The 12,936-nt window shown below is 39.3% G+C and overlaps 1 protein-coding gene across 1 annotated transcript; it reads left to right on the forward strand.

Moving 5' to 3' along the window:
* Positions 1-592: 592 nt before the first annotated feature.
* LOC137034909 (zona pellucida sperm-binding protein 3-like) lies at positions 593-6,279 on the forward strand. The gene is made up of 10 exons (XM_067408147.1): positions 593-730; positions 799-980; positions 2,283-2,380; positions 2,457-2,542; positions 3,807-3,987; positions 4,182-4,287; positions 4,359-4,447; positions 4,542-4,630; positions 4,705-4,800; positions 6,106-6,279. The coding sequence occupies exons 1-10, from the start codon at positions 676-678 to the stop codon at positions 6,258-6,260; spliced, it is 1,137 nt and encodes a 378-aa protein (XP_067264248.1). The 5' UTR covers positions 593-675; the 3' UTR covers positions 6,261-6,279.
* Positions 6,280-12,936: the final 6,657 nt, after the last annotated feature.

Genomic DNA, 12,936 nt, shown 5'->3' on the forward strand with positions numbered 1-12,936 from the left:
TTTACTCCATTATATTTGTCAACTCTGTCAGTATTTAACACCGTCAGGTGAAAGTTTTTGTTAATTTTAAAAGAAATGTCATTCTTTTTTCAATTAATTGTGTTAAAATATTAAAACATCAACTGAACTACATGATATCATGTCTGATTTACCTAAGAACATTGGTTACCTATGTTTAATATTAAAAAGGAGGTTAGAGAATTAAGGAATTTAGGAACTGGATTGTTCATAACCCAAGAAAAAAACCTTTTCACACAGCTCCTTTATTGAACACCATTATTACATAATTAAAGACTTTACACTATTGTTGTTGGATGGATCAAATTAAAATGCTTTTTAATGCGTCTGACGGAGATGACACAAATTAAGTTCCGAAGTGAATGTACATTTTTAGGAAGAAAGAAAAAACATTTTCAGAAAAACTTGCATGGTTCATTAGCTGAGACCTGTGTACAAACATATCAGTTTAAAAACAATGTATTATTAAATAATAAAAACTTACTTCTAAAATATGTTTTGTCCCTTATCTGAAGAATCAGTGCCTGTGTTTGTCAGATGTGTGTGTGTGTGTGTTGTGATTTCACACCTGTGAGTGAACGGCTGGTTACTGATTGACTTGATTACCATCAGCTCCACTAAAGCACGAGAGGCGCTCGTGTTTCTGTTTGGCTGAAGATGATTTCAGCGAGGTTGTTCTTGATGTTTGTGGCCACTGCAATGGCACAGAAAGGTGTGTTCTTTATTCCTGCTTCACTTGATGGCTTGTCTGTCAGGTTAACTGAAGCGGTTTGTGTTCAGATTTCTCTATAGACTGCGGCACTGATGATTGGGTCACGGTGCGCTGGAGGCCCGGGCTGGATTTCTCCCTGAAGGTGGATCCTTCCAAAGCTCTGCTGGGAAACTGTCCGCCGACATCCCTGGTGTCCAAGGACACACTGCTCTTCCGTGTTTTACTGCATGACTGTGGCTTCAACAAGCAGGTACTGAACTGAAATCAGAGCAAACCAGATGGTGCACTCGTATTATTATGAATGGGAGAAAGTGCAACGCAGAATAATTCCACCATCTAAGTAAGAGCCAATCACTGATTGGTAAAGTCATCGCCTCACTGCAGCAGCAGAAGCTCCGGTTCCTATTAGAAACAGTCAGATGGCACTTAAAGGTGCCCTAGAATCAAAAATTGAATTTATCTTGGCATAGTTGAATAACAAGAGTTCAGTACATGGAAAAGACATACAGTGAGTCTCAAACTCCATTGTTTCCGCCTTCTTATGTAAATCTCATTTGTTTAAAAGACCTCAGAAGAACAGGTGAATCTCAACATAACACAGACTGTTACGTAATATGTACGCCCCCAATATTTGCATATGCCAGCTCATGTTCAAGGCATTAGACAAGGGCAGCCAGTATTAACGTCTGGATCTGTGCACAGCTGAATCAACAGACTAGGTAAGCAAGCAAGAACAATAGTGAAAAATGGCAGATGGAGCAATTATAACTGACATGATCCATGATATCATGATATTTTTAGTGATATTTGTAAATTGTCTTTCTAAATGTTTCGTTAGCATGTTGCTAATGTACTGTTAAATGTGGTTAAAGTTACCATCGTTTTCTACTGTATTCACGGAGACAAGAGAGCCATCGCTATTTTCATTTTTAAACACTTGCAGTCTTTATAATGCATAAACACAACTTCATTCTTTATAAATCTCTCAAACAGTGTGTAATGTTAGCTTTAGCCACGGAGCACTATCAAACTCATTCAGAATCAAATGTAAACATCCAAATAAATACCATACTTGCGTGATTAGACATGCTGCATGACGAATACTTTGTAAAGATCCATTTTGAGGGTTATATTAGCTGTGTGTACTGTTTATGCTGTTTAAGGCAAGCGCGAGCTCCGGGGGCGGGGAGCACGAGAATTAAAGGGGCCGCAACCTATATATGGGTGCATAGTTAATGATGCCCCAAAATAGGCAGTTAAAAAAAAATGAATAAAAAAAAATCTATGGGGTATTTTGAGCTGAAACTTCACAGACACATTCAGGGGACACCTTAGACTTATATTACATCTTTTAAAAAGACATTCTAGGGCACCTTTAAGACTGCGCATTGGCTTGATCCATCTTGAAAAAATAGTTTTTGTCATGATTCGAGCTTTTAGAAACAATTTGAGACGTTAGATTTAATTTTTTTCTGCCAAGTGAAATGACTTGCCTTAAAGGGACTTTGATGCAGATCAGTCTCTCACTGATTCTCTTCCACCGCGTTCAAAGGTGGCGGCAGGCCGAGTGACGTACTCCAACATGCTGATCTATGAGCGACGGCCTGGACTTTCCTTCATTTCAGAGTCGATCCAGTGCGTCTATGACTTGTAGGTGATCCAGCGTCAGTCATGATTGTGGGATGAATGAGTTTTTTGGTTTAAGTGTTTGTCTTGTTTGGCACAGACCTGTAGATGAGGAGAGCGCGTTCAGTGCTGAGGAACCGGATGCGACTGAAGGACCCGAGACCTTCCACATGGAGATCATGAACAGTCAGTGAAACTCGCTTTTTCCCCGTTTAGTTTTCTTCATAGACTTTCATTTAAATAGTGACTTGCTCCACATCTGAAAAGAACTCGGAGACACTTTTCGCCAGCCTCATGGATTAAACTTATTATTCTGCTTTTTTTTTTTTTTATTTAAGTTTAAGTTGTTGTTTGTCTATGATGCTTAGGCTATGCTTTTAGACAAACCATGTGCAAATTCATAAGTCAACACCATTGTTGAGTTTTTTTCTTTAAAACTGCAGTGATCTAAAGACAGTTTAAAAACGCGGTTTGAAATCTCTAGTGTTTGTCACAAACTACCTGCCAGCATATAATTAACTATGATTGGTCTTAAGCAAGGGAGTCGTGTAACATTAGCAACACATTATTTGAAGTTTGATAAGTCAAGCAAAAGGCTAATCATATTAATTACCTTTATGTGTCCGACTTTTTAAAAAGCGATACCATTGTGCAGCGTTTACCTCAGTAAGTTGACCGAGTGGATCTTTGAGCTCATGCGAGTGAGTGGAGGCGGGGCTAATTAGCATATTCATAGATCGCATATACTAAATGAGGTGAGGGTGTAGAGTAACATTCAAGTTATTTTTAAGGCATGAAGAAATTGTCATTTTGGGGATCAAAGATTAGTTTTAAGGGATAAAATTGACTACGGTAGACTTTAAATATCTTGTTGTTCTAGAAACCCATTTAATCACAAAAAAGGGAAAATAAACCATACTTCTGTAAATCATAATTGACATACAAAGTTATAGTATTAAAAAGTTTAAATTGTCAGTTTGAGACTTTAAGTTAAGAAACTGAATTTACAAGATTAAAGAGTCATAATTATCAATTCAAAAGCTCAAAATGGAGATTAAAGTCATTATGAGATTTAAAAAGTCGAAATTGTCACAAAGTCATAAATGAGATTAAAAAGTAATAGCCATAACTGACTGTCATAATTAGGATGTACCATGCATGATTTTTTTTTTTTTTTTTTTTTTTACTTGTGTTGCAGAAATGGGCTTCATATGTTTCACTCAAATATGTCACACTATGAAAGTAAAACGGGGTGCATATACGGTTGGATCTTAAATTAACAATAATACATGTATGCTAAATGAAGTGCTTTACGATTTAAAATGAACTCAACAGTGTCAGTAGGGTCAGATGGGGAAAGAGACGTGCTGCTGAACTCGCATATGCACATGAGTGGCATGTGTAGGATGTTTTTGCATGACTCTGATCAGACATGCATTGATTTCTGCAGCTGATTTCAGCGGTCCTGCTCCATCTCTGACATTCAAACTGGGCTCCAGTATTCCCATCAGAGCCACGGTGGAGCCACGGAGCCACAGGCCGCTGCAGATCTACCTCGAAAGCTGCGTGTTAGCCACCAACGCCGACATCAGACGCGCCACTCGGGTGCATCCCATCATCGCCAACACAGGGTATGAATTGATTGGATGGTTGTGGTTTGTTATTGGTGGATCTCATGTGAGTGACAGGTTGTCCCAGCCTTGTCGTCAGAGAAGTTGTTCTGATTCAGGATTGAGGAACATGAATTTAAAACAAAGATGTGCACAGTTTTCCATAAAAAGCCCACAAGAAATGGTACTGCTCTGCATGTTTGATTGTCTCACAGGTGTCTGATGGAAAGTAAAGCCAGAAACGCGAGTTTTCTGCCACGGCGGAGTCCTGATGAAATACGGCTCCATCTCGAAGCCTTCAAGTTTGCTCTCGGAGAGCAGGTGAGGGCAGCTGTTTCCTTGTTGAGCTTTTATTGCTTTGTCGCTCTCAGTTGATCACTGTTTTTGGGCAGATTTTCCTTCACTGTGACCTGGAAGCGTATGCCGCCCAGAGCTTGAACGTGGACCGGAAGGCGTGTCATTACGTGCAGAAGCAGCACAGGTCTTTCACAGATGCTTTGGTTTGGCTGTTGAATGTCTGGACCTCATGTAGAGCCACAGGTTGTAAATCCATTGTGATGATCGTTCTGTTGTAGATGGGAGCTTCTGGATGACCCGTCCCAGAGTTACGCCTGTTCCTGCTGCGACTCCGCCTGCGTGTGGGGGACAGATACCATAATGGACGGTACGTAATCCTGCCGTCATGAGTGTTTCTTCTGGAGCGGGACGCAAGCATTAACGACCTGACTTTCTTCACAGGCGTGTCAGGGCGCAAAGTTCTCGGGCCGTTTGTGATTGTGGAGAATGATTCTCAGAGCAGCGCCTCACTGGACACGCAGTCGAGCACTAAACGCGGTCGGTGATGTTCATCAAAGACACTTTCATGACTGAGCTGAGCATTGACACACATTTCATAATTGGATTCACAAGCTTGATTCATTTGGATATACAGTTGCAAGAAAACGCTGTGAACCACTTGCAGAATCTGTGAAAATGTGAATTTTAATAAGAGGGATCATACAAAATGCATGTTATTTATTTTGTTTAGTACTGTCTTGAGTAAGAGATTTTACATAAAAGATGTTTGCATTCAGTTCACAAGATTCAAGCATTTCTTGCATATTTGAACCCTTTCCAGCAGTGACTGTATGTTTTTGAGATTCATCCTTTCACACTGAAGATGGTTGAGAGACTCAAACATTCACTGATGGAAACACGACGCATTAAGAGTCGGGGGGTGAAAACTTTTAAATTCAAATATCAAGGTAAATTTTACTTATTTTTTTTTCCCGGGAAACATGAAAGTAAGTTCTGTTGCTTTCGAAGGGCAGTACTAAATGGAAAACAATGATATTTAAACAAAATAAGAAAAATTGTGACACTTTCATCCTGTTCAAAAGTTTTCACCCGTGACTCTTAATGCATCGTGTTTCCTCGTGTTGCATCAGTGAATGTTTGAACCTTTTTTTTTAATAGTTAAGACAACTGAGGGACTCAAATTAAAGTGTGAAAGATCTCAAAATCATAGTCACTGCTGGAAAGGGTTCAAATATGCAAGAAATGCTTGAAAACTACCATCACTAAACTAAAACAGTCGTGGATCATCCAGGTAAACACACACCGTATTGAGAATCAATGGTTCATAAACTTTTGAACTGGGCCATTTTAATAAATTCAGCTTTTTTTCTTTTTCGTCTTGTGAACTAAATGAAAACATCTTTTATGTAAAATATCTTACTCAGGACAGTTCTAAATAAAAAAAAATAACATGCATTTTGTATGATCTCTTATTTTATTAAAATTATTCACAATTTCACAGATTCTGCAAGTGGCTCACTTTTTTTTGCAACTTTAAATCAGGTATAGTACATGCCAGTTTTTCTCAAGGAAAGAGATCTTTCTGAACTAATGCTGTAAACTATAAAGGATTTTAATCAACAAAATCTGTAAGCTAAGATTCTGTTTCATATCAATGATTATTGGATGGCAGGAGCTACAAATGTTTAGTGAAAGTTTTGTTCATGCATCAATTGAAAACTGCAAAAACTAAAAGATCAGTTCTTAAAGGATTAAGAATCAGCTTCAGGTTCAACAATGAGATGTTAAAATCAGAAATCGATATTTGACATTGAGTTTGTAATGCCTGTCATTGATGCGCAGGTCTGGGAGAGTTTCCTGTGTGGCTGCTGGTGGTTGCGGTCACGGCGGCGCTGGTGACAGTCATGGGCGTTTTGGCTGTGAGTTACTACCTGTGTTTCTGGAGAGGAGGACGCATGGGCTACAGGCCGAGCAGAGATCTCCTGACCAAATACTGATGCTCAATAAAGAGTTTGATGTGGCTGCTGTTTGGTGTTCTCTTTGTCTTGTCAGTTCTGGGGTTTTGTCCACCGGGGGGCGCTTGAGTGCCGTCGTTTATCAAGCACTGTTGCAGGTACATGTGGAAGGAAAAGCCAAGCTCCTGGAATGTTGAGGCCAATCATATGGATCTAGGATATTAGACTAACTTTAATTTAATTTAGTTTACAATGTGAATAGAATGCTTAATGAACCAAAACACACATTTAGGGACAAAACGATGTACTCTAAACTCGTGGTTCTGAACCTTTTTGACTCCTATTGACCGCAATATTCAAAGGTCCTTTTTTCTCTCCCTAAACTCAAGGGTGTTCCTAGATTCTATAAGTTACATTTTGGGATATCAGACATTTTAATAGCCGTAGGTTTAGGCTTCCACTCCTAATTTACATTATTTCTTCATGGTTTTCTGGATTTACTCAGTTTCCACCTGGTGCAGTATTTTAGAGCTTAACCAAGCGGCAACCTCCCCCTTTCTCTCGGGAAGCCAATACGGAAGTAATTTAAACTGCGATTCATCGACTGGCCGCTAGGGACAGGTTCCAAAATAGCAGAATCTCAGAGTCCCATGTTAAATTGGCCAAGTTTATAGCAGAAAAAAACATGTTTACAAGTTGGTTCAAATTGTGGTTTTGGTCTATACTGCTATTTTTGCCCTTAATGACAACTGTATGGGGGGTGATTTTTTTTTTTTTTTATATAACTTATCGTTTAAATTATATTAAGCCTTAAAATTCTGCATAATTAATGACGTGGTCACTTGAGTGACAGGTAGATTGCGCTGCTGTCTGTGAGCCGTCATGATACCTCAGCTGCCGCTGAATTTGGCATTTCAGCCATTTTTTTCTCGATTATTTTATACAATTATAAAATATGGCTTGTTGCATAATATTCGAGACTGATATGTGTCTGTGTAGATGTGCACGCATGCGGAAGAGACAGAACACACGTTGTTGGATTGTGGCATTGGCTGAAGTTTTGGTTGTGAGATTTACTACAATGACAATGGCGGGAGGTTATCAAAAACTTCCTTGGGCACTGGTCAAAACCAAGCGGCAACCTCCCCCAGTTTCTTGTGAAGCCAATACGGAAGTAACTTAAACTGCGATTCATCGACTGGCCGCTAGGGACAGGCTGCAAAAGGGAGCAGAATCTCATTGACCATCATGTTAAAACCAGTGCCCAAGGAAGTCGACCGGAAGTTGAAGTCGGCCGGGTGCCGCCATCTTGTAGCAGAACTTCACTTGCGTTAGCATCCCATTGACTCCCATTCATTTTGGCGTCACTTTGACAGTGAATAACTTTACATCTGAGGCGTTTAAAGACTCCATTTGTCCATTATTTATTTCCAAAGATACACGACAATGTATAAAAGGCTCCATTACTCCATTACGTTCCTTCTATGTTACATTATGGCCCCGTAGAAACAGTTTTTGTAAAAATAAGCTAACGATTGCGTCATAACCACTCGACTCTCTGTCGCACAGTAGCGAAATTACCGTACAGACAGGAGGAGAAGCTCGCTGGCAATCGGGGAGATTATCTTAATATGGCGTACTGGCGTTACATTTTAAAATTTTACTAATTTATCAGAATACTTAGTCCTGCTCACTCACGCCAAAGAACTCTCCGCTCAAGCTCGCCGTCTCTGCAAGATTAACGATGGCAGTTTGTACGCACAGCTACTAGAAGATTTACATCTGTCAGACAGGTTGCGGACGTCATCAAGCTTAGTGTGAGTCTACGCGTCAGAAGCGGAAGTGCTAAAAATGGGCTTCACTTGACTCAGTTGAGTTCCAATGGGGTCGCTGTGTCCATTTCTTTTACTGTCTATGGTTAAAACAGCCAAGTTTAGAGCAGAAAAAACATGTTTACACTCTGGTTCACATTGTGTTTTGGTCTATAGTCTATACTGCTAATTTTGCCCTTCATGACAACTCTGACGGGGGTGAATTTTTTTATAACTCATCCATTTAAATTATATTAAGCCTTAAAGTTCTGCATAATTAAGGGCGTGGTCACTTGAGTGACAGGTATGCCGCTGCTGTCTGTGAGCCGTCATGTTACCTCAGCAGCTCATTTCAGCCACTGAATTTGGCATCTCAGTCGTATTTGTGCTTTTTTCTGGATTATTTTATACAATATATGGCTTGCTGCCTACTCGAGACAAATGTCAGTCTGTGTACATGTGCTCGCATGCGGAACACACGTTGTTGGATCGTCGTGGCATTAGCTAAAAGTTTTGTTCCTGAGATTTACTACAATGACAATACCAGGAGGATATACAACTCCGACAGCACTGCTTGGATACTAGACTAAAACTGTTGCACTATTTTGAAAAATTATACTTTGGACATGTGCTCATTAGTTTGAGAGAACAATTGAAAGTTATACAGATATCTGGTACGCTACCTATATATGTACGTATAGAGTTTTACATTATAAACAATGTTTTATGTTTTGAAATGGACATTACCAAGTGCAACGGATTGGATTCATCTCGCGATATCTATTTCATTATAAAGGTATGAAATCCCATTTGATTTGTGTTATTTGCACACCCCACACAAATTAATTAGCCTACTGGTGTTGAGCATCTATATCACAGACTGACAGTAAACCTTTAGTACTTTCTAATGATATTTTTCTATTTATTAATAATTTAGATAGTATCTAGATATGCTAGGCGGGCGTGGTTTCAGCAACAAGTCGCATGGGCTCCAACTATGTCCCGCCTCTTTGCCCATTTTCAGTTATCCGTGAGTGACGTGCGGTCACGTGCAGCTAAGATGGCCGCGGCCTCATTTTTGCGTCAAAACTGCTGTTCAGAACTCTATGGGTGACGTCACGGATGCTACGTCCATATTTTTTTTACAGTCTATGGTCTTAACTAGTAAAATGTGTATTCTATAAAAGTGCCCATTGTGTTTTAAAGGTGCCCTAGAATTAAAAATTGAATTTACCTTGGCATAGTTGAATAACAAGAGTTCAGTACATGGACATGACATACAGTGAGTCTCAAACTCCATTGTTTCCTCCTTCTTATGTAAATCTCATTTGTTTAAAAGACCTCTGTTACGTAATATGTACGCCCCCAATATTTGCATATGCCAGCTCATGTTCAAGGCATTAGACAAGGGCAGCCAGTATTAATGTCTGGATCTGTGCACAGCTGAATCATCAGACTAGGTAAGCAAGCAATAACAACAGCGAAAAAATGGCAGATGGAGCAATAATAACTGACATGATCCATAATATCATGATATTTTTAGTGATATTTGTAAATTGTCTTTCTAAATGTTTTGTTAGCATGTTGCTAATGTACTGTTAAATGTGGTTAACGTTACCATCATTTATTACTGTATTTACGGAGACAATAGCCGTCGCTATTTTCATTTTTAATCACTTGCAGTCTGTATAATTCATAAACACAACTTCATTCTTTATAAATCTCTCCAACAGTGTGTAATGTTAGCTTTAGCCATGGAGCACTATCAAACTCATTCAGAATCAAATGTAAACATCCAAATAAATACCATACTTACGCGATTAGACATGCTGCATGACGAACACTTTGTAAAGATCAATTTTGAGCGTTATATTAGCTGTGTGAACTGTGTTTATGCAATGTATTATAGAGTTGTGAGCTCCGGGGGCGGGAAGCACGAGAATTTAAAGGGGCCGCAGCCTGAATCGGTGTATATTTAATGATGCCCCAAAATAGGCAGTTAAATAAATTAATAAAAAAAAATCTATGGGGTATTTTGAGCTGAAACTTCACAGACACATTCAGGGGACACCTTAGACTTATATTACATCTTTTAAAAAGACGTTCTATGGCACCTTTAAGATTTTGTTAATTTACATTATTTTTCCAGGTTTAGAAATCATTTTAAAAAGAGGTGGCTTTGTGTCTTCTACACTCTCAAAAATAAAGCTTCAAAAAGGTTTTCACAGTGATGCCAAAGAAGAACCATTGTTGCTTCCTCAAAGAACCTTTCAGTTGTCAGTACTTAAAGGGTTAGTTCACCCAAAAATTTAAATTCTGTCATTTACTCACAAGTTGTTACAAATCTGTTTGAGTTTCTTTCCTCTGCTGAACATAAAGGAGGATAATTTGAAGAATATAGGAAACTGAACAGTTCTGGGTCTTCTATAGTATTTATTTTTTCCTACTATGGAAGTCAAAGGTGCCCCAAAGCAGCCTGGTTACAAACTTTCTTCAAAATATCTTTATGTTCAGCAAAAGAAAGAAACTCGTACAGGTTTGTGTAACAACTTGAGGGTGAGCAAATGATGACAGAATTTTCATTTTTGGGTGAACTAACCCTTTTTTTATTGGTGAGAACATTTTAAAAATCTAAAGAATGGAGAGGAAAGGTTCTTTGGATGTTAATAGTTCTTCCTGGAACCACTGATGCCAATAAAGCTCTTCTTTTTAGGGTTGTAATGAGCTCCGGACTCCTGGCCGAGAACCACTGCTTAATGTGGACTATTAGGCATTAAGGTATTCTGAACATTAACATTATGAAAGTATGTAAAGCTGCTTTGAAACAATGTGGATTAAGAAGAAAGGTTGTACAAATGAAGGCAGTGGAGAGATCGGCGGGAATGTTTTCGTTAGTCTCAAAGGCATCCTCTGGTGTCTGTGGTCTGGATCAGGCCTGTGATCTCAGCGTCATCCTGCTCTTAAACACTGACACATGCAGTAATAACAGTCTCCTCTCACTGCCTCAGGGCTGAATCTCCCGCTCATTAGAATAATTAGAAATCTGCTGCAATCGGCGGCTCAGGGAAGCGCAGAGCAACCGTGAGAGTAATGCTTTAATTTGCTCGAGCAAACGTCAGCCCTCGTTCACATCCACGATAGCTCATTAAGGCACCCGTGAGCGACATCAGGTCACATTAGGAGGCCCGAGAGACAAAGGGCTGATGAATTGACTTAATCTGCAGAAGCTCCTGATGGATGGGTTGTTCAATGGACACATTCATCTGTCACAAGAGGACAGGAGTCTCCGCTTATCTCATTCAGTCTTGTATGAGAAAGACTGACTGATTTCCTAGTAAATATTCAAAGGATAAAAACATTTCTTGTCCTTCACGTCTACAAATAGATTTACACTTACTCATTTTGCAGATGCTTTTATCCAAAGCTTCTTATAAGTGAGGAATACAGCAAGTGATTCATTGTGAAGTGGCAAATACAAGAAGTGCTCAAAATACGAAGTTTCAGACATTGCGTAATATAAACTAGAATAGGGAGGGACTACAGGAAGTGAAAGCAAAGGGGTTTTTTTTTTATGATGATGAGGTTAACTGCTCACAAAAGAGATGAGTTTTCAGCTGTCTTTTGAATGTTGTCAGAGATTCTGCACTCTGGATGAAGGCGGGGAGATCATTCCACCAGCAGGAAACAGTGAACAAAAATGTTCTGGAGAGTAATTTTGCGCCTCTCTGTGATGGTATCAAAAGCCGTCGCTTATTTACCAATTGCAGGCTTCTGGTAGGGATGTACAGGTGCTGGTCATATAATTACAATATTGTCAAAAAGTTGATTTTTTTTCACTATTCAATTCAAAAAGTGAAACTTGTATATTATATTAATTCATTACACACAGACTGATATATTTCAAATGTTTATTTCTTTTAATTTTGATGATTATAACTGACAACTAAGGAAAATCCCAAATTCAGTATCTCAGAAAATTAGAATATTGTGAAAAGGTTCAATATTGAAGACACCTGGTGCCACACTGTAATCAGCTAATTAACTCAAAACACCTGCAAAGGCCTTTAAATGGTCTCTCAGTCTAGTTCTGTAGGCTACACAATCATGGGGAAGACTGCTGACTTCACAGTTGTCCAAAAGACGGCCATTGACACCTTGCACAAGGAGGGCAAGACACAAAAGGTCATTGCAAAAGAGGCTGGCTGTTCACAGAGCTCTGTGTCCAAGCACATTAATAGAGAGGCGAAGGGAAGGAAAAGATGTGGTAGAAAAAAGTGTACAAGCAATAGGGATAACCGCACACTGGAGAGGATTGTGAAACAAAACCCATTCAAAAATGTGGGGGAGATTCACAAAGAGTGGACTGCAGCTGGAGTCAGTGCTTCAAGAACCACTACGCACAGACGTATGCAAGACATGGGTTTCAGCTGTCGCATTCCTTGTGTCAAGCCACTCTTGAACAACAGACAGCGTCAGAAGCGTCTAAAGACAAAAAAGCTACCATTACCTGGTTTAAGGACCATGGTATCCCTGTTCTTAATTGGCCAGCAAACTCGCCTGATAGAAAATCTATGGGGTATTGTGAAGAGGACCCAACAATGCAGAAGAGCTGAAGGCCACTATCAGAGCAACCTGGGCTCTCATAACACCTGAGCAGTGCCACAGACTGATAGACTCCATGCCACGCCGCATTGCTGCAGTAATTCAGGCAAAAGGAGCCCCAACTAAGCATTGAGTGCTGTACATGCTCATACTTTTCATGTTCATACTTTTGAGTTGGCCAAGATTTCTAAAAATCCTTTCTTTGTATTGGTCTTAAGTAATATTCTAATTTTCTGAGATACTGAATTTGGGATTTTCCTTAGTTGTCAGTTATAATCATCAAAATTAAAAGAAATAAACATTTG

Source organism: Chanodichthys erythropterus, chromosome 13 (genome assembly GCF_024489055.1).
Source record: "Chanodichthys erythropterus isolate Z2021 chromosome 13, ASM2448905v1, whole genome shotgun sequence".
NCBI classification, from domain to species: domain Eukaryota; kingdom Metazoa; phylum Chordata; class Actinopteri; order Cypriniformes; family Xenocyprididae; genus Chanodichthys; species Chanodichthys erythropterus.

What these genes read in the sequence shown, in the direction of transcription:
- LOC137034909 (XM_067408147.1), top strand. Translation starts at nt 676, where the DNA reads ATGATTTCAGCGAGGTTGTTCTTGATGTTTGTGGCCACTGCAATGGCA. An exon ending in CCACATGGAGATCATGAACA is followed by an intron (nt 2,543 to 3,806) that starts GTCAGTGAAACT and finishes TGATTTCTGCAG; the next exon opens with CTGATTTCAGCGGTCCTGCT. An exon ending in GACAGATACCATAATGGACG is followed by an intron (nt 4,631 to 4,704) that starts GTACGTAATCCT and finishes CTTTCTTCACAG; the next exon opens with GCGTGTCAGGGCGCAAAGTT.